Genomic DNA, 20,797 nt, shown 5'->3' with positions numbered 1-20,797 from the left:
AAAATTAATTCGTATTTACAATATTAATCAAAAATTAATTGGTAATTATCAATTTTAATTTAATATTAATTGGTAATTATCAATTTTAATTTAATATTAATTGGTAATTATCAATTTTAATTTAATAATAATTGGTAATTATCAATTTTAATTTAATAATAATTGGTAATTATCAATTTTAATTTAATATTAATTGGTAATTATCAATTTTAATTTAATAAAATTGGTAATTATCAATTTTAATTTAATTTAATATTAATTGGTAAATATCAATTTTTATTTAATTTAATATTAATTGTTAATTATCAATTTTAATTTATTTTCATAATAATTGGTAATTATAAATTTTTATTTAATTTAATATTAATTGTTAATTATCAATTTTAATTTATTTTCATAATAATTGGTAATTATAAATTTCAATTTAATTTATATATTAGTTATTAATTTTATATATTATATATATATTTTATATATTAGATATATATTTTATATATTATATTTATATATTTTATATATTATATTTATATATTTTATATATTATATTTATATATTTTATATATTATATTTATATATTTTATATATTATATTTATATATTTTATATATTATATTTATATATTTTATATATTATATTTATATATTTTATATATTATATTTATATATTTTATATATTATATTTATATATTTAAATATTATATTTATATATTTTATATATTATATTTATATATTTTATATATTATATTTATATATTTTATATATTATATTTATATATTTTATATATTATATTTATATATTTTATATATTATACATTAATTTTTTTATTATACATTAATTTTTTAAATTATATATTAATTTTTTATATTATACATTAATTTTATATATTATATATTAATTGTATATATTATACATTAATTTTATATATTATACATTAATTTTATATATTATACATTAATTTTATAGAATATTGTACAATTTTGATATCAACATAATCATTCTCTCTAGGTATAAATGCGTTCTTGCCCCTATAACGCAGTATAATTCCGGCACTATCTATGGTGGTACTAGCCTAAAAAAGGCCAGAGAAGAACGATGTCGGAGTCGATCTTTAACTCATAGCGGGGCTCAGGACGCGGAAGGGAAGGGACGCGGAAAGAACACAAATCCCGGCGCCACTACAAGGAGAAGTCTTAGATTGTCCGATTTCGTGGAAGAAAGGAATTACGAGGCTCCTTCGGATAGAAAGCCGCCTATTATGGAGTACACGCCAACGGAGTGTTGCTGGGCTACTCGTCATTTGCTTAATGGATATATACACACACAGTCCCTTACAATTATTACCAGATTTAAAGGACAGGGTGGTCACGAAAAAGGCCAACACAATTTTGTGGGGAAAATAGGGAATTTGTAGTCGATTTATTGAAGGATTTTATACGATATATTTTTGAATTTTAAATGAAAATAATTTCTAATAGTTATTAGTTGGTGTAGGGAGCGGTTGGCTCGCGTGGCATGAAGGGCTTGAGACCACCCTCCTACGCATTGTAATCCGGCCACCTGAATTAATGGCCTTAAAAGTCGCTTGATGACTTCGGCCTAAGGTGGTGCCTTGGGTATTAGCCTAGCTGATTAGTATTATTATTATTATTATTATTTAAATTGCATAAAAATATAAGCTTCATATACTTCTGAAGTTAAAGCAAATGCTTTTCAAAATGAATTTGGTTTAATCATAAGCCTATCATAAACAAAGCTCTAGGCCAAATGTTTTACGATCGCATACCCGTTATTAAGAGGTAGGTATTCAAAATCCACCTCCTAGTGGCTACGTCCTCAACTATGCATTTCTGTAATAAATTTCGCGAAATGCATTATGAATGCGCGCAAGCCGTGCCCGATCGATTTTAAAATATAGAACCACTTGGGATAAATCTCCGCCGCGAGCCCTAAGCACCGTAGCCAAGGCTTATTCACCATTGTATCGCTTTAAAACTTAAAATTAACACTTTGCATATTGATTCATCAGAACCTAAAACTGGCTATATTAGAAATAAGAGTTGTGTTTCTGAAGGTATTTATTTTTCAAATGTGAGATTTAGACGCGTTTTGTGTGGCATTTATCAGCCCGAGCGTGGCTGCTCCACCAAGTAAGAGAATATTTTAGATGTAGAAATTTTGGAAAAGAAGATGTCGCTACTGCCCTATCGTCATAAGTTAATTTTCTTCTCGCTTGGACAATGCCGTCAAAATGGGGCTCTATGGTAGACCTTTACTTAGGTTTATGGTTTAATAAATTACAGAAAAATATCAGTTTCAAATACTTATGAAGTAAAATACGCTTTTTAAAAGAAATTGGGTTAAATAGTTAGATGAAACTGTGACGATTTATAATGGGCTAAAATAAATTAGCACATTATAACCGAATTAATTGTGTTCAAGATGTTTTATTTTGCATTTTTTGGATTTCGTCTATACCAAAATACATAATTGCAACGGGTAATGGTTGACATATTCCCAAAAAAATAGGAAAATATAGGTCAGTAGTACAATTACAAAGCGTTAATATAGGAAGACGGAAGATAAGTTAAGGCATCCTGTAAAAAACGTGTACGGTAAACTTGTAGCCGAGTGTAAACTTGGCTTATTTTGTACAATCTATACTCCTGCAAGTTCACCCATTCACGTTTTATAAAATAATAAAATATAGCCAGTGTAGTCACTCTGAAGAAAAGGGGTTTTTGGCCCTTCTCTCATTTTACTTTGGGAGAGCTAATTTTTAGCCTATCACTTAACTCGGACTGAAACAAGTTAAGGGAAATTAATTTACTTTACTACGCGCCTTCTCTAGTTCCTAAGTTTTAGGTCAGAAAAAAATACCACGTTACGTTTGTTTTTTCAAGGTTTATTTTAACCTTATACGGTTGAGAAAAAGTGTTATTCTGCTCATCTCCGCTCCCTGGACCCTCGAAGAAAGCTCGGTTAATCCTTTAACAATGCGGGGGAGGAAACGAGCGGAAATATATTATGAAATACTACTGACGCGCTCGTTTCCCGGATTTTCCCGAGGCGCGGAATTTTTTGAGAATATCCAGAGATCGTCGAAAAGATTCAAATACAATACATACATACAAATATTATTTTGCTTCGAGTTTCACAATTATAAAATATTTAAGTTACACATTTCTAAGGTTTAGGGTTTTACTAGTTTAATTACATTTATATTTATTTATTTTAGAAATTAATTGAATTACATTTCATTTTAAATTATCATTTACTTAAGATTCATCGCGCAATCACTTATTTTACACACCCTACTGTAGTTAATAAAATTATTAAACATATAATCTACTGGCCCCGAATACAGATTGCATGCTTTTTTGTTTTAAAGCAACGGTGCTTGTAGCGCCATCGTGTCCGTTGTTGGAAATATTTCTACCCAAATAATAAACGACATCAGGCCTAATACTTTCAGCCCTTTTTTTTGTGTTTGGGTGGCAAAATTTCGATATTATCTCGCTAGGAGCGCTGGAAGACGATAAAATTTGAATAAATATAAATTATCAGAATTGCCAGAATAATTTCAGATTCAAATTCCCTGACTATTCCCCGTTTTCCCTGACCATTTTAAGAGATTTTATCTTATTTTATAAAACCAAAATTAGACAATTTTTTGCTTTATCAAAAGTTTATAAATTGCAATCAACCTACATTTCAGTACAAAAGTATTTTTGAAACGTTAAAAAAATTAGCAAAACTTTAAAGGAACTACATAGTAATCGTAAAATTTGTCAGATAACTAGAGTAAAATTACCTTCAAAAAGTGTCAAGATAAAATTGAATTCCCTAACTTTTTACAAGTTCTTAAAATTCCCTGACCTTTCCCTGATTTTCTAGGCCCATTTTTAAATTCCCCGACTTTTCCCTGATTATGTTTTACTTGTAATTAAAAAACCTAGCACTAACAATATTCAATATTTCTATCCAAACAATCACGCCGCGTATCAATTCAACGGTCCCTTCTTTAAGGTCTAACCCATGATCAGTTTTAAAAAGACAAGTGATAAATATTCCAATAATATTTCAGTCGGATACCCGAGAGCCGCTATAGAAACTGTGAAAAACAATTCCCCCTGTTGAATTATGCATGTTGAATAATTTGTCGCGTTATGGGATAAGGGAAAGAAGACAAGAAAGCAGTGTGAAAAAAGCGTGGAACAAAAGACGAAGCGATTCTAAAAATCCTCAATCTTTTCCACTAAGATTTCCCTCGGGGAACGTCGGATGAGAGGAGAAAAACATATTTTTCCGGGCGTCATTCATAAGTTTGCAAAGCCCATACTCATATCTACGGAGTATACGGGAAACTGAGGAACTTAAAGTATAAACTTGTCCAAAGTTCCGCCCGTATTTTGTAAATTACTTCCGAAAATGTACACAGCCGAGGAAAGTATAATTCGCGAGTAAAGATTAATTTTTTAACAAGATTACCACACGTTTGAACGTAATTTGAGTAAAGGCAGTCCACGAAGTCCAAACCCATTCATGGCGTTACGACAGAAAACTGTTCCCTAAAAGTGTCGTAAGGATTTTAAAAAGGCTAAAATATTTGTCCCATTGGATAGAACTGGAGGTACGTAAAGCGTCAAAAGTTTTGATGGAATGCGAAAAGTGTTTCGAAAAGTGGAAAACGCTTAAGAGGAACATTTTTTCTACCCAGCGTAGTTTCAGAAAGGAACAGAATTCAGCATCCACTTCAGACGCCGCGAGGAAAGAGTAAAAAGTGCTCTTTTTCGCTAGAATTGAAGAAGGATAAAGATCCTACCCGAAAATAGATAAAGGTGAGAAAGGAAAGGAGCTTATAAAAGGGAACGTTTTCGCAGATAAGAACGGAGAGAATTATTCCGCGAATCTGTAGGATACCATTTCGTTTCCTCCACTATCATACACTCGAGTACAACCGTAAAATAAACGCTATTTAAATAACAGTCAATAGGCGCTTAAATAAAACATCTTCCTAGAAATTGCCCAGAAGTAATATTTCCGACAACCAGGACTCATAAGTTACTATTTATATAGTGCTTGTTGAAATATTAGAAAGCTGGAAACTTTTCTCGAACATAACATCGGTTGTTTGCTAAGCCTTAACATGCCCAAAAAAAGTTACCTGGTTAAAAGGAAACACTTGTTTCATACCGTACTGCAAAAGTAATACGTTTAGTTCTAAAGGAATTAGTTTTCATCTTTTTCCGAAAGATAATTTTATACGAAATAAATTAACTCTGCCTCCATGAGAAGCTAATAACATTATATATTTTACCTTAAAATATATTATCGAAAATTAACATTAGTATGTTCCTTATACACGTGAGCCGACGCGTTTCTTATCTGACGCAAAATTCTCATGAGGGCAAAAACGCGTCTCCAATTGGCTTAAATATGACTTTTTGGCTAGCCATTCTAACCGTTTAACCAACCGACCGGAAATAGTTCCTTCCCAGATGAATTTGGAGAGGGGAGTAGAAACCGAGTATCTTTTATTGAAGCGTCCATTTTATAGTTAAGGTATGAAAAAAGATCTAAGCCAAAAAGCAACCGAAATAAACGAACGGGATAGAGAATATTAAAATATGTTTTTCTGGAGATATATGGAGTAAAAAGGATTTCCTTGTTCGTCCGTAACGCTTAGACGAACTTTGTCCGGTTACCGGCAGATGGAGCGAGCGATTAGAAGGCGAACGAAGAGAGAGATTAAAGGCGGGAGCATCCGTATCTATTAGTGCCGGTAGATGTCGCGTCGCTAGATTTTAAGTTATCCCTTAAGCTCTTCGCTTTCTCGTACAGCGTAAAAACACTAATGACGTGATTAGGAATAAACGTGGAACAACCGACGGAAAACTTTATAGCGAACTCGATAAAGGTTTTAACTGAGAGGATTACGGACTACCACCCTGGAATATACATCACAGGACGCAAATTGAGCATTAGGGATTCATAAACTACAACCTAAAATCATTAAAGTTTCCCAAAGTGTTAGTAGATGAGGGTTGCTATAGGTTTTTCAGATTCCCAGGTTTTCTCGGACCATTTCCAGATATTTGCCTTGTGTTTTGACCAATTTTGACCTATTGTTTACTAAACGTTTCGCAATCAAAACTAAATTCCCTGACTTTTAAAATGCCCTGGCATTTCGAGGTTTTCCCTGACCCTATCCAAATATTTGCCCTGAATATTGTAAGCCTAAAATTATAAAATTTTAACACAAGCCTAAATAAAGTTAAGTAAACTTTTTTAACCAAAAATAATTTCCCTGGCATTTTTATTAGTTTTTGAAAACCCTGGCCATATCCAGATTTTTTCCCTGAATTTCAACCAAAATAGATTTCCCTGACTTTTATACTAAAATTAAAATTTCCTTACCATTTATAGATTTTTGCACTGAATTTTGCGAAACCAAAATTTTACAAATTTCAACCTAAAATATAGTAAACATTTTTAAATCAAAATTGACTCCAATGGCTTTTTACTAAAATTCTTTAACTTTTCCAGGTTTCCCAGGTCAGCACACTGTTAGCTTTGAAGAATAAAATATTTAGATCGGCTAGTGAAATATTTTGCCCCCTTACGCTAACTGTTTACGGATAATATAATTAAAATATAAATATATAGGCTAAAGTTTCCTGATTCGAATACAGATGGCGCCAAGAGTCAATAACCGCAGACTTGGAAGGCATATGGCAAAAATTGCCTGACGTGAGAGGGAAAACAGCGCAAGTTTTGACACTTCTGCCAAACATCTTCGTAAATGTATAGTCTCCAGTATTAACTTTCTCGGGGCCCGGAATTATTGTTCGAACGTTGCCCTGGTCCGCCTTAAGCTGTCTTGCTGGCATCCACTCAAAACGCATCGCCCGTAAGACCGTTTTATTCCTGCAAGCTGAAAGTTGCGTGCCTAGGTCTATTTGTAATTCTGCCATCTATTGGTGAAATTATAATACTTCAGAGTTCTGTTATTTAAACCGCTATTTTAATCAAATTATTTCTTAAAGGCGGACTACATAAATATTCGGTTTACTCTGTCTTTCACTGGAAGTAGGCTTACTGCAATACACGTGTGCCATGCAGTCAGCCTACTTCCAGTGAAAGACAGAGTAAACCGAAGATTTATGTAGTCGGCCTTTAATCTATAATTAAAGGGAATATAACCTGAAGACCCCTTAAAGTTTTCGAATTACCCTGTACAGTGGCGCCAAACATTTCTAAAGCCAAAGGCAAGAGCGGCCAGAGCCGCAAACGTTGGTTTTCCTAACCAAATATCCGAGGTTATATATTCCCTTTAAAATCGCCTAATACACTTTTATGTATTTACGACAAAGTACGGACGTTGAATTCACATTTCTAAAGATCCTGTGTAAACTCAAGTAAATTTAATTTGTACTTAATAAGTAAATTTAATGAAGATTAATTTAAATTTTAGTTTACATTTGACTGCACTTAAATTATTTATTTTTTTAAGAAAATAGCGGCATTAAACCTTAAAAATATCAATGAAATACGAAAATCAATTAAAAAAATAAAATCAACAACCTGTCATACATCAGCCGAAATAAATCAATTTCTTGGAATAAAGATAAAGAACTCAAGAACCTTCTTCGCCATTGTCTCCTCGATTTTTCAGCGGTGTTTATTGCATTAAACACCAATTAACAAATTTTTGACTTTCATAAAGTTACAATTCTCTCCCAATGGAATTCAAAAAAAGTTATTTTAGCTTGCCCAACTTGTCACTTTTTCAAGTCGTATTTTTTCAGTGAAAAAGGCGTCTATGTTTTTCGCGCCAACGCTATTTGTACGATTTCGGTGACGCTGTACAATTTTCTCATTGACAATTTTCTTATAGCACCTAGCGGTTAAAATTTAAATTTTCAAAAAAACGTGAAAATATTTTTCGATTTAGATGCAATTTTGGTAGAAAGTGTCCCCCGGTACGTATAATGTACAGTACAAATTTCAACTTTCTAGAAAACATAGGTTTTGAAAAAAATTACTTTCTCGAGCAAAAAAAAGACCTTGTATACCCAAGTCAATATAATTTAACCGTTAATGAAGTCAAATGACAAATTATAAATCTTTCCTGGAAAAAAAACGATCCACTTGGAAATTGATCAATGGGAAGATACGTTAGAACGCTGTCAATTTCCGAAGTTTGGGGAAAACCCGAAGAACATTATCATAAAATCGAAGGTATCGGACCTCATTCTTCTAATAGAAGCGGCAGATCAACGGGGCTTACGGCGAATGACCTCGCCCGTATCAGGTCGATCCGCCAGAAAACCTCCGATTCGAACTAGTCTACAAAATGCGTTACGGACAGGATAATGCCACAAAATTATACAATATTCTTGGGAAATCAGGGCTCACGAGTTACGATGAACGGAAAATATTTTGCTTTATATTTATTTATAATAAATAAAATAAATCTAATATAAAAATGTAATATCTTGAAGAATGTGTAGAGACGATTTTAGAGTTGTACCTAGTGTTGTAAATTTTCCGGAAAAATAAAAAATTGAAACAAATTACGTTTTAAGGGTTTGTAATGTTTTTATCTTTTTATCGATATAAAATGTCTAATAACAGTAAACATGCTACAAAACATTAATAGTGTTACATTGTTAATAAGTTTAAACTAGTCTAGAGGTTTAGTTTTACCAAGAATGTATTTATTTATATTTAGGAAGAATGATTATGTTGCGACAATCGCCGGGCACGTTGAACGCCTATCCCCCGTCTCGCGCGGGAGGAAGACAAAACGTCACCGGCGTTTGATTACCATCGCGTTAGGTGACGTAAATTTTAAGCAGCCAATGAAATACCGGGACTATTCGTTTTATTTTAAGCGGAGGAGCGTACTGGGGGGACCAACGGGTGGATTGAGAGATAGGCTAAAAAACGTCTCGACATAGACATTCTCCCTAGGTATAAATAAATACATTCTTGATAATATACATAATATTTCTAATATACCTAATATATAGGAATATTTTATATATCTCCAAAAAAAGCAACAGAATTTAGTTGGAAACCCCCAGTATTTCAATATGTACTCCTGACTTAGCTTCTGGGAGGGCTAGCCTCAAAATGAAGGAGCTAGACCAATGAAAAAGAGAAGAGTCTTTAAGAGGCCGAACCCGGAAAAGAAAGGATCGAAGACGAAAAGGTCAATAAATCAACGGCTAATTTGCATACGAGATGAAGGGGGAAAAAACGGCTCCGGAGAATCGTTGAAAATCCATTCCGTGTTTAGACAGAAAAGACTAAAACAGGGCCGATTCGCTCGGAAGGGAATACACGAGCCAATCGAATTTTCATCGTTTTTAACTACGAAAATTGCGAAATTGAATTTTTATTCACTTTCTGTTGCTAACATAACTTAACATCTAATTTAAATTGACAATTAACGTTTTAAGCAACTCGGGCTGACCACTGCAAAACCCTAAACAATTTATAGGAATATAGGAAATTCAACAGTCGATTTATAGGAGAATATAGGAGTATTATCTTTGATAATATAGGAAAATATAGGAAAATTTGCATAAATAAAATTTAAATTTGTTTTAATATAAAAGGAACTTCGTTTAAGCAGACGACGATATTCTTAATTTAGAAGGAATTTAGTACATTGAGCGCCATCTGTATTACGAAAAGCGAAATAGGCACGCGGGAAATTCGAAAAAACCGCACGAAATACAAAAATTATTATAGGAAATATAGGAAAAATGGTTAAATTATAGGAAAATAAAGGAAAACATTAAAATATAGTAAAAATTATAAAATAAAGGAAGAATGGTCACCCTGGCAACTTAAAGGGTTTAGCACGTGTAAATATGCTTTAGTCCCATTCGACCGAAGGCGGTTTTTGAGGTGTCCCATTCGACCGAATTCCGCCGAAACGTGCGGTTTTTATGTGTCCCATTCGACCGAACGCTTTTATGTGTCCCATTCGACCGAACGCTGCTATATAAATTGGCTTTTGCTATGTTTTCAATTTAGTTACTGAAGTCGTTTGCAATGGAGCGGAAAATAAAATGGAATGAGCATGAATTATATTTTTATCTTCACCTAGTCAAGAAAAGTAACTGAACCAAAACTGAAATAGTAAACTTAACCAACTCTAACCTAACCTAACCTAACCTAAACATGGATCTTCGATAGTACATACCTTATAAATAAAATACCAAATCACCCCGCCAATTGGGCTACATTTTAAAATTCTTTCGGTCGAATGGGAATAAACGGTAAATATAACAAATTTAATTTCGATCTGTACTCCCATTTATTAAATTAATTGAAGTTAGAAAGTAAATACGTCAGTGCGGTACCGACTGGAAGACGTTACCGACGGAACAAAATTGTAAATTTCAAATTAAAATGCTTTTTCAAGAATTTTCGAATCTCCGAGCGCAATACACGAACACAATATATTTTATAAATAAACAAAAAAATTCTGACCCGCATTGCAACAGGCCTAAGGCCCTTTTCACAGCGACAAAGGGGAATTTTTTTTATGGAAAAAGTAAACGTAAGAGACGGGGAGAGAACTTGCAAACTCAGCACGGAAGTGGTTTCAACGATTTTATCCGTTGTCATAAACTGGGCTGGAACCTGAACTCCTCTAGCTACTAACCAATCCGCTACCCCACCTACATTTGGGGTTCTTTTAGGGCCATATTTTTAAAACTTTGTAACCTTTTGTGTGTTATTTTGGGTACTCTTTTTGGTAATATTTTTTTATTTTTTACGTTTTGGGTACTCTTTTTGGTAATATTTTTTATTTATTTACGTTTTGGGTACTCTTTTTGGTAATATTTTTTATTTTTAATGTTTTGGGTACTCTTTTTGGTAATATTTTGTACCTTTTACATTTTCGGTAATATTTTCTATTTTTTTACATTTTGGGTAATATTTTCTATTTTTTTACATTTTGGGTAATATTTTCTATTTTTTTACATTTTGGGTACCTTTTGGTAATATTTAGAATTTTTTACATTTTGGGTAATTTTTGGCATTTTTTTTATATTGATTGCTTTTTTGGTAATATTTTGTAACACTTTGGTTACTTTTGGGTAATATTTTGTAACACTGATTACTTTTGGGTAATATTTTTTAACACTGATTACTTTTGGCTAATATTTTGAAACACTGATTACTTTTGACTAATATTTTGAAACACTGATTACTTTTGGGTAATATTTTGTAACACTTTGGTTACTTTTGGGTAATATTTTGTAACACTTTGGTTACTTTTGGGTAATATTTTGTAACACTTTGGTTACTTTTGGGTAATATTTTGTAACACTTTGGTTACTTTTGGGTAATATTTTGTAACACTTTGATTACTTTTGGGTAATATTTTGTAACACTGATTACTTTTGGGTAATATTTTGTAACACTGATTACTTTTGGGTAATATTTTGTAACACTTTGATTACTTTTGGGTAATATTTTGTAACACTTTGATTACTTTTGGGTAATATTTTGTAACACTTTGATTACTTTTGGGTAATATTTTGTAACACTTTGATTACTTTTGGGTAATATTTTGTAACACTTTGATTACTTTTGGGTAATATTTTGTAACACTTTGATTACTTTTGGGTAATATTTTGTAACACTTTGATTACTTTTGGGTAATATTTTGTAACACTTTGATTACTTTTGGGTAATATTTTGTAACACTTTGGTTACTTTTGGGTAATATTTTGTAACACTTTGGTTACTTTCGGGTAATATTTTGTAACACTTTGGTTACTTTCGGGTAATATTTTGTAACACTTTGGTTACTTTCGGGTAATATTTTGTAACACTTTGGTTACTTTTGGGTAATATTTTGTAACACTGATTACTTTTGGGTAATATTTTGTAACACTGATTACTTTTGGGTAATATTTTGTAACACTGATTACTTTTGGGTAATATTTTGTAACACTGATTACTTTTGGGTAATATTTTGTAACACTTTGATTACTTTTGGGTAATATTTTGTAACACTTTGATTACTTTTGGGTAATATTTTGTAACACTTTGATTACTTTTGGGTAATATTTTGTAACACTGATTACTTTTGGGTAATATTTTGTAACACTTTGATTACTTTTGGGTAACACTTTGATTACTTTTGGGTAACATTTTGTAGCATTATTGGGTAATATTTTAATATTTCCTTACTATATTCTGCAACTTTGCTGAATTCCAGGAAAAAAATCAAATTGCAAATAAAATTATAGTTTAAAAATTATCTATTCTCCAATTCAGTGCTCGTTGCACAGCGTTATATTTTTCCTTAGAAAGATTATTCCCTCATCCCACGATTTGTAGCTTCGCACGTAAAAGTTAAAACGCAAACCGCAATGGAAGTAAACTTTAGCTCTTTTTCGCCAACAAGTGTATAAAGTCCAAAAGAGGTTAGAGTCCTACAAAAACGTATCTTAAAACTTTATCACGGGCGTTTCGTACGTCTCGCTAGTGAAGCCGTCAATAAACTCCGAGTAAGTATCGATTGATAGAAAAATACCCAGGGAATGCTCCAACGGGAGAGAACTATCTCCGTCGGTCTCCGCTGAGATAAGCAAAAGCAAAGCGAACCGTCTGAGCAATCGTACCGGATTTACGTGCGCAGATTTTCAAAGTAAATGAGGGGAAAACGCACAATGCAAGCGGAAAATCCGTGACCAGAACACTTCGTCAAAATTCTCTCGGGCTCACGATATAAATAATAAATGACAAAAGTCAAACGAATCCCAAAAAAGGTGAGTACTCTTACCCTTCTTAAAACGGAAATGGGGGGTTTTGGGGGTTAATCGACTCCAAGGAGGGCGCTTTATCACACGCCAACAGACTCCTAAGATCGTCAAACCCGGTCGAGCTCAAAGGCTCTGCCATTCTCCGGGATAGGCTCGAATTCACCTCAATTTAATTAACTCGTCTCGAGATATCGAAGCGACAAACGTCGAATTACGTTTAAGGAACAAACAGATAATTTTGAAGCTCAGTATATGGAATATTCCCAGTTTACCGAAAATCTAATCAGGTTTTGCGCAAATTGGTCACGTTTATCAAATATTTTGAAATTGAAGTCCAAAGGATAGCATTTAGCAGAAGTAAATGAACGAAAGTCGGTAAAGGTGATTGACATATTTTTCAGGGCTTTAAATTATTTAATAATAATACTAATCAGCTAAGCTAATACCCAAGGAACCACACAGTCCTAAGTCAAATAGTGACTTGCGAAGCCAATTACCGGTGGCCGGGTTAAGTTGATTGCGATAAATTAGAGACGAAATTGGTTCAAACTTTTCAGACGAGTTTAGACTCAGTTTGTTAAAACACAGTAAACTTATTATACTGAAATATATTTGAATCAAAATAGGCCTCGTTTGAATAGTTGATTTTATAAAATAAAAAGTGGTCTTGCCCAGCTTGTTAAAATGTTGCTCTTACGTCACAAGACACGGCTTTATTAGTATATTTTGCGCACGAGCGATTTGCACGTGCGCGCTAGAAAAACCTATATTCCTCGCGACTGTAGCGCGCGCTAGTAGGCTTGTGAAAGTAAGAGGCTGTGACGTAAGAGCAACATTTAAACAAGAAGGCCAAGTTAGTTTATAAAAAGAACTATAGGGTATTAACGTCTCAAATTTCGAAATAACAGTCAATTTCGAGAAAGTAAACTTTATTTTTAATCCTCAAGGTGTCTTATTTTCCGATAAGCCTTGGCCTTACGTGTGAATAAGCTGAAGGAGGAGATTCCTCAACGGTAGTTACCAGAGAGTTAAGCCCATCGGAAGTGGGAGCTTCATTATTGGGTCGATAATTTACAATTTGGTAATATATACAGGGAAATATTTTCACGCAGGGTTGGCAAAAACCCGGCAATAACAGGTTTTTGCCGGGAAAAAGTGGAAAAAACTCTTTTCAGGCTAAATTAATCATTGATATATCTATGAAGTGACTAATTTGGTCATTGCAAATAGGAGATATGAAAAAAAGGCCAGAAGAAGAGTGAATAGAATAGAAAAATATACTGCTTTTATTATTTATTTATTTTTTATTGAATTTTGCCACTAGAGGTGGAAAAACCATGGGAGTACGATTTTCCACACAACAGAAAAACAATAGGTGGAAAAAACCGCGGAAAAATCTAGTTTTTTCCACCCTTGCCAAAATTGTGCCAACCCCGATTTTCAGCTTAAAAATTCCCTGACTTTCCCATTTTAAGACTTTTATAATTAATTTTTTTAACTTTATATTTTACTTTAATTAGAATTTAAATAATTTACTTAATTTGATATTTCAGTACAAAGTCATCTAGCGATGTATAATGCCTTTAAACCTAGGAGTAACAAACACAACACCCCACACAAGGAGAACGCAACCCGTCAAAAGTCGTGGATTTTCTTGTGTACGCTTTAGCGCCTGCTGCCGTCGGAAGGGGAAAATTCGGAACTTGCCTCCCCCCCCCCCGCCCGTAAAACGTTCAGCGTAAAGGCTCGTGACGCTCGTCCAATGAAATTCGTACACAATCCTTTGTTAGCGTGTTTAAAGGCTAGCTGCGTTCTCCTTGTGTTTGTTGCTCCTAGCTTTAAACAGATGGCCGGGTTACAATGCGTAGGAGGGTGGTGGCAAGCCCTTCATACCACGCGAGTCAACAGCTCCCTACACTAACTATTACCGTTAACCTCTACAAGTTTTTACGAGTATTATGACACTGACATTGTGAATGATAGTCGATCGCGGAGTTTTTGAGCAATCCAAAAAATAATTAATTAATTAATTAATAATACAATAATTAATCACTATTTTAACCAATGTGCAGAGAACTTGCAGACCAAACGTGGAAGGAGTAGTTCCGTGTTTTCACCCTTCAGTGCCACAACCTGGAATCGAAACCGTCTCCTCTTGCTGCGAGGCGAAAGCGCTAACCACTCCGCCCCCCCACCTTGTATTTGTATAAATTTTCTAATTTCTGACTTTTCCTTAATCGCTGACAACTCTAATATAAGCATACACGAAATAAACCCCAAAGGCCTAGAAAGATAACACGATGGAAAGCCTCCACTAATTATTCCCTAGAAGCAAAAATTAATGAAAAATAAAGGCTACCAATAAGAATAATTCCCAAATTTCCTTCAATACGTGAGAGAAACAAATTTCGGTTTCAATAGGACCGTTCGTACGTAACACAGAGAGAGAAATAGGCAAGGCATAACGGAGATAAGATTCGCGGAGAGTTCAATTTCTCTCCATTTATCCGCAGGAAGGAATATTTGCATAAGCCCGAATTCCCCAAAGACAGAATTGCAAATGCCACTCAAAGCCGTTCCCGCTACAGACGAACGCGCATTCGGGGAAATCCCGTCTGGGGCCACGCGAAGGCCAAACAAGCAAAGCGGCCATTTCGCTACAATCGATCAAAGATCTCAGTCGACAATTCGAGGCGAGGCGAGGGCGCGACCTATCAGTCTTTGAACGCGCTGTCAAGTCGACTTTGTACTTAACGAGTGTCAGGAGAGAAACGAGCAGGATGGAACGAGGGTGCGAAAAATGCCGGGATTTGGAAAAGGAAATTCGAGATACTGCCACCGTCCGTTAGATGTCAGTGCTAGCGCTCCCGCCACTGAAAAATGCCCGGGATAACGCGCCAAAGGATTATCCAAACTTTACAAACGGTCGTTACAGAAACGCGATACCCTGCCGTATTTCGAAGGTTTGAAAGTAAAACTAGCCTTTAGAATCGTAAACTACCACGACCATAGTCCTATTGAGGCGTTTTGACTAAATCCACTTTAGAGAAGTTCCCTACTGGCGTACCACTACGACTAGAGCTCAATTTAATTTGGTGGAAAAGAGCAGCGTCTGCTAGACCGTCTAGACTAGCGCCACTCTAGCAGACGAACTCTTTGAAAATAAGTTAAGCCGAAAGCTTTAAAAGTCTACGGATAGAAAAAACGTAAGGCTCGATTTTATTAGAAATGTCGGTAGAGTGTTTTCCGTTGACGTCTTTGCTTCACACCCGAACTCGCAAGGAGACGACCCGAGGTGTAACAGACCGATTTTGTGGTAGACCTTCGTTTAACTTGAAAAACCCTAAACGGAAATGTCTCCATAGGCAACCGTCTTACCATGGCAACTAAAATGTTTTTGCCAACACAAAATGGAAATTTTCCCATTGAAAATAACATGGGAATCTGACCAATTTAAAATTTTTTAAATGCTAAAAATAGAAAATATAATTAAAAAAATAACGAAAAAGTTCGAAATTGATTAAAATTTTCCCATTGAATATAACATGAGAATCTGACCAATTTTAAGGGTACCCCCCGTAAAAATTTTAATCCATTTCGAACTTTTTCATTATTGTTTTATTTATATTTTCTATTTTTAGCGTTTTCAAAAATTTAAATTTTTTACAGGGGGTACCCTTAAAATTGGTCAGATTTCCACGCTATAGTCAATGGGAAAATTTCTATTTTGCGTTGTCAAAAACATTTTTGGTTGCCATGGAGACATTTCCCTTTGGGGTGTTTTAAGTAACATGAAGGTCTACCAAACCCCCGAGTTTGAACATAATCGGTGTGTTACACCTCGGGTGATCTCCTTGTAAGTAAAATAAATTTGTTCGTTCGGTAACACTGCGAGTGGCTTTGAGAAGAATAAAAAGCTTATCTACCGGCCACGCTGAAACCTTCTTATTCGCGGTATTATCCCTTTTTAATGGTGACTGAGGGAGGGAGGTTACGCTACACCCCTCTCTTCGTCCGACCCAAAACGAACCGCCTACCAACATAAATAAAAAAACGGCACATTGTATATGATTGAAAGTTTCATCTTCAACTCCAGGGAAGGAGGGGTTAACAGAGCGGAGAGATAGAAAAGCTATAACCTGACCCGCTTTTCAACCCAGTAGCAGCTGATCCCGGCGTGTTACGAGCGCTATACTCATTCTTTTCATCCCAGTAACATGACACTCCACCTACATCGTTTTGGATGGAACCGCAATGTGTTAAAGCTGATTTATGTTAGAAAGGAAGGGACCTTTGGGGGGGGGGGGGGTTGTACGTGGCTATCTATTGGTTAGACTTACACGAGGCTGGCGATGGCTTTCACTCTCTACGGACGAATTTAGGTACCATCGTTCAAAAATCCAATACACCAGTTTTCTCTGAAAATGTACGGGTATCCTTCCTTCGATATAGAATACAAAAACCTTTTCTTATAGCCTTCACTATGCGCGCTGCCATTTTGAATAACTCAAGCTACCACAGTACGACTACGATTTAGAAATTCGTCACTGTGAAAATGGATTTATGTTCGATGGAATATAGCGGCGTTATTGAAACCGTTGTATTAAATTTATTTTCTGCCGGATTTTGGCTCGGTGTTAAAGATTTTATTAACATTTTTGTTTCTCTACTTGATCTTTAAACTAAACACGTTTGAAGAAATCAAATAAAACTTAAGTTAAACATTTAATTAAACTAAAATATAGGCAAGCATAATGTTAATGTACGAGGCAGTTCAAGGGAAAATTTGGCAAATTGGCTAATCTGAAATTGGCTAATCTGAAATTGGCTAATCTGAAATTGGCTAATCTGAAATTGGCTAATCTGAAATTGACTAATCTGAAATTGACTAATCTGAAATTTGCTAATCTGAAATTTGCTAATCTGAAATTTGCTAATCTGAAATTTGCTAATCTGAAATTTGCTAATCTGAAATTGGCTAATCTGAAATTGGCTAATCTGAAATTGGCTAATCTGAAATTGGCTAATCTGAAATTGGCTAGTCTGAAATTGGCTAGTCTGAAATTGGTTAGTCTGAAATTGGCTAATCTGAAATTGGCTAATCTGAAAATGGCTAATCTAAAAATGGCTAATCTGATATTGGCTAATCTGAAATTGGCTAATCTGAAAATGGCTAATCTGAAATTGGCTGATCTGAAATTTAAATTTTTGTTATATAGGCTCAAAGCTACAGTAGAGCCATCTAGTTAAGGCAACAGAATCTATTGATTAAATTCTGGAATATTTGCTGGCGATGCTAATAAAAAGAAAGGCTTAAAACTTCAAATGAAGTTTAGCTCTTAAAAAACAAATCTGAAAAGAAACTTACTTTAAATTAAAATTGCTTGGGGCCCCGTTCGTATTGAAAGTTCCACAGAAACGTAACCATTATATCAGCGTGATTTAAGCTTTGGGGCCGAGTACGAACCCGACTTTAAGATTGAAGATTGAAGATTGTAAAACAAAAACGGGGTGAAACTGGTAATCGTATAAAGGATATTTTCAAGCATTGTCCGAGGATAAAACTACGGGAAAATCGGTTAAGAAGAGAGAGGGAGAGTTTCCTATTTGGAAATGCGAATGCAATAAAAATCTACAGGAAATCTCCGGAATAAAGTTAAGACAGTTCTATGGCCGTAAATAGGAGCCTTCGCTATGTAACGAGAAAACGTCTGTGTGTATATTGGACGAAAGAGAAAACCGAAAATAAATAGAAGAGGGGAGGGGGATGAAATCGTTTTCACGCGGCCCGTCGAAGGTCACAGATCATTGGTCAAAGCTGTTAAAGAAATAATAGCCCAGTCGACGGTCTGTCCCATTCCAAATAAACGATACAGTCTTGCGGTAGAATGAAAATCTATTGATACGTTTCCGCTTCTTGTTTGGTATTTTATTCTATATTTCATCTTAAAGAAAACAATATTTCGTTAGCCAATATAATTTTCACGTGGTGGACTTCTCTCTTGCGCATCGGCGTGCTGCGGTTTGAACACTTCTACAGGGGCTGGTAGATCAAAAATAGACTATATTTTAAACCAAATCCCCTAGCAGTTTACGGAAAGCTAGAGTATTGCTAAATTACATAACGTAAAAACCTCAAGGTGGTACGTTAACCAAAAATACAATTGCAAAATAAATCAGCCGAGGAGCGGTCCTGGTAGTGGACTACCTCTGAAACACCGGCGCGTTGCGGTTCGAACACTTCTACAGGGGCTGGTAGATCATAAATAGACTACATTTTGCGCACAGTCACCTAACATTTAAGGGAAAAGTAGGGATTGCTAAATTTAACCATGTAAATACTGCAAGATAGCAGGTTCCGAAATACAATGCTAATATAAATAATCCTTAATTAGTTTTCGCTTAAGCGAAATTCCAGAATATATTTTTAAAACACTTCTTAAGCGAAAATCCTGATACTTCCTTAGTAATTCAGATAATGAACAATACGAAGAGATATCCCATAAAGGTAGATATAAATTCAGTAGAAGTGCATAATACTAAACATTTTCGAAATTTAATTCCATACCTCTTAAGATTTATTCCAGGAAACAGCACGCTCCCAAAATTGCGTTAGTCCCTAGCAGCGAGAAAGAGAGCTATTGCATTCCAAGCAATTTACATCGGACGTTGACACTAGCGCGTAAAAGGGGGGTGAAGGATATTTATGAGCCACCCGAAAATTACCAAAAGCCAGCCACCTTAAACTATACGTTTATTCTAAAATGTGTGGCAAATAAGATAAAAGGTAAAACGTTGCTGGTGCCCCCTAGTGACGGAAGGGGGTATCAAGGGAAGGGGGGGGGTCTCCGGGGCTTTTGTTATTGAATACTGGGCTTACGAACGATAAAGGCATTCCTTCAAATCCTGTCGGGGGGGGGCGGAGAAGACGGGGGGTAATGGAGCCCGCTTTAGGATCTCTTAATTAAAACCAAGAGAACCCGGCGTCGAAGCCGAGAAAATCCAAGAGCAAACACTGATAAAAAAATCCTTCCGTGGTCAATATAATTTCAAAACACTACTCAAAGTGAGGGACGTAGTATCAGTTTGCGCCCGTGACGAGCCGTCAACTCGACTGTCCATTAAGCCTCATCTTATTTCTCTATGATGGTCGCAGACGGAAATTTATCACAATGGAGGAAATTGTATACATTTCGGATATAAAAGACAGCCGCGCGATAGCGGAGGGATTCTATTTTTCTTTGCTGGATTACAGCCTGGTCATTGCTATTTTTGGAAAGGAATAGGCGATATAATAATTTTTTTGGTCTTAGCTAGTGTTGTTAATTTTCCGGAAAAATAAATTGGGAAAACTTTCCGAATTGCGGAAGTTAAACTTTTAAGGATTTACAAAGCTAAAAGTCGCTGTTTAACGGTCAACTTTAAAGCAATTTTATAACCACGTGACTATTTTAAAAGTCTCTACCGTTTGATGGTGCTCAAATGTTTACCAAAGAAATTTTACCCAGTTTACCTTGCAATTTATGCTATCGCCATTTTACATAAAGAGATAATTTATCACAAAGCTTTACCAGATGGCGCCAGAAGCCAGAAACATCGAAATTTTAAACTATTTAAAATACGAAGAAAAATATGAATTTTTCCCGAGTTGAAATTTTTTATAATATTTTTTTATAAACCATAACTTAAAATAATGTTATAATTTATTTATAAAGAATTATAAGAATTAATATTCTTCGGGTCGAAAAACGTTTAAATTGGCCCAATTTCTTATAAATAAATTATTATCTCTAATGTTTGTTTTCCTATAAGCAATTTGTGAAATTGTCTATTGAGATTTTACGTTTTGTTCTACTTAGTATAATAAAACGCAAAAATATGTGAAACGTTATTTATAATAAAGCCCTGGGCCCAATGCCAAGCGACCGACTATCAGGAATCAACAAAAAGTGATAAACTTTAAAATTTCGAGAGATAAAATGAATTCCCATTCATACAT

At 34.6% G+C, this 20,797-nt stretch overlaps 1 protein-coding gene across 4 annotated transcripts in view; it reads right to left on the bottom strand.

Moving 5' to 3' along the window:
• kcc (solute carrier family 12 member kcc) overlaps positions 1 to 20,797 on the bottom strand; it is a 276,301-nt gene that overhangs the window by 214,451 nt on the left and 41,053 nt on the right. Inside the window, exon 2 of one of the 4 annotated variants that reach the window (XM_090167740.1) lies at positions 6,416 to 6,470. The exons of the other annotated variants lie outside the window; for them this stretch is intronic. Within the exon in view, the coding sequence (XP_090023866.1) occupies positions 6,416 to 6,470 (55 nt within the window). The remainder of the gene's footprint in view (positions 1 to 6,415; positions 6,471 to 20,797) is intronic. 4 annotated transcript variants of the gene reach the window in all.

This window comes from Leiobunum rupestre, chromosome 3, assembly GCF_980474605.1.
Source record: "Leiobunum rupestre chromosome 3, qqLeiRupe1.1.hap1, whole genome shotgun sequence".
Lineage (NCBI taxonomy): Eukaryota > Metazoa > Arthropoda > Arachnida > Opiliones > Sclerosomatidae > Leiobunum > Leiobunum rupestre.
The sequence above is the reverse complement of the archived record's forward strand: the minus strand, read 5'-3'. Positions and strand labels throughout refer to the sequence as shown.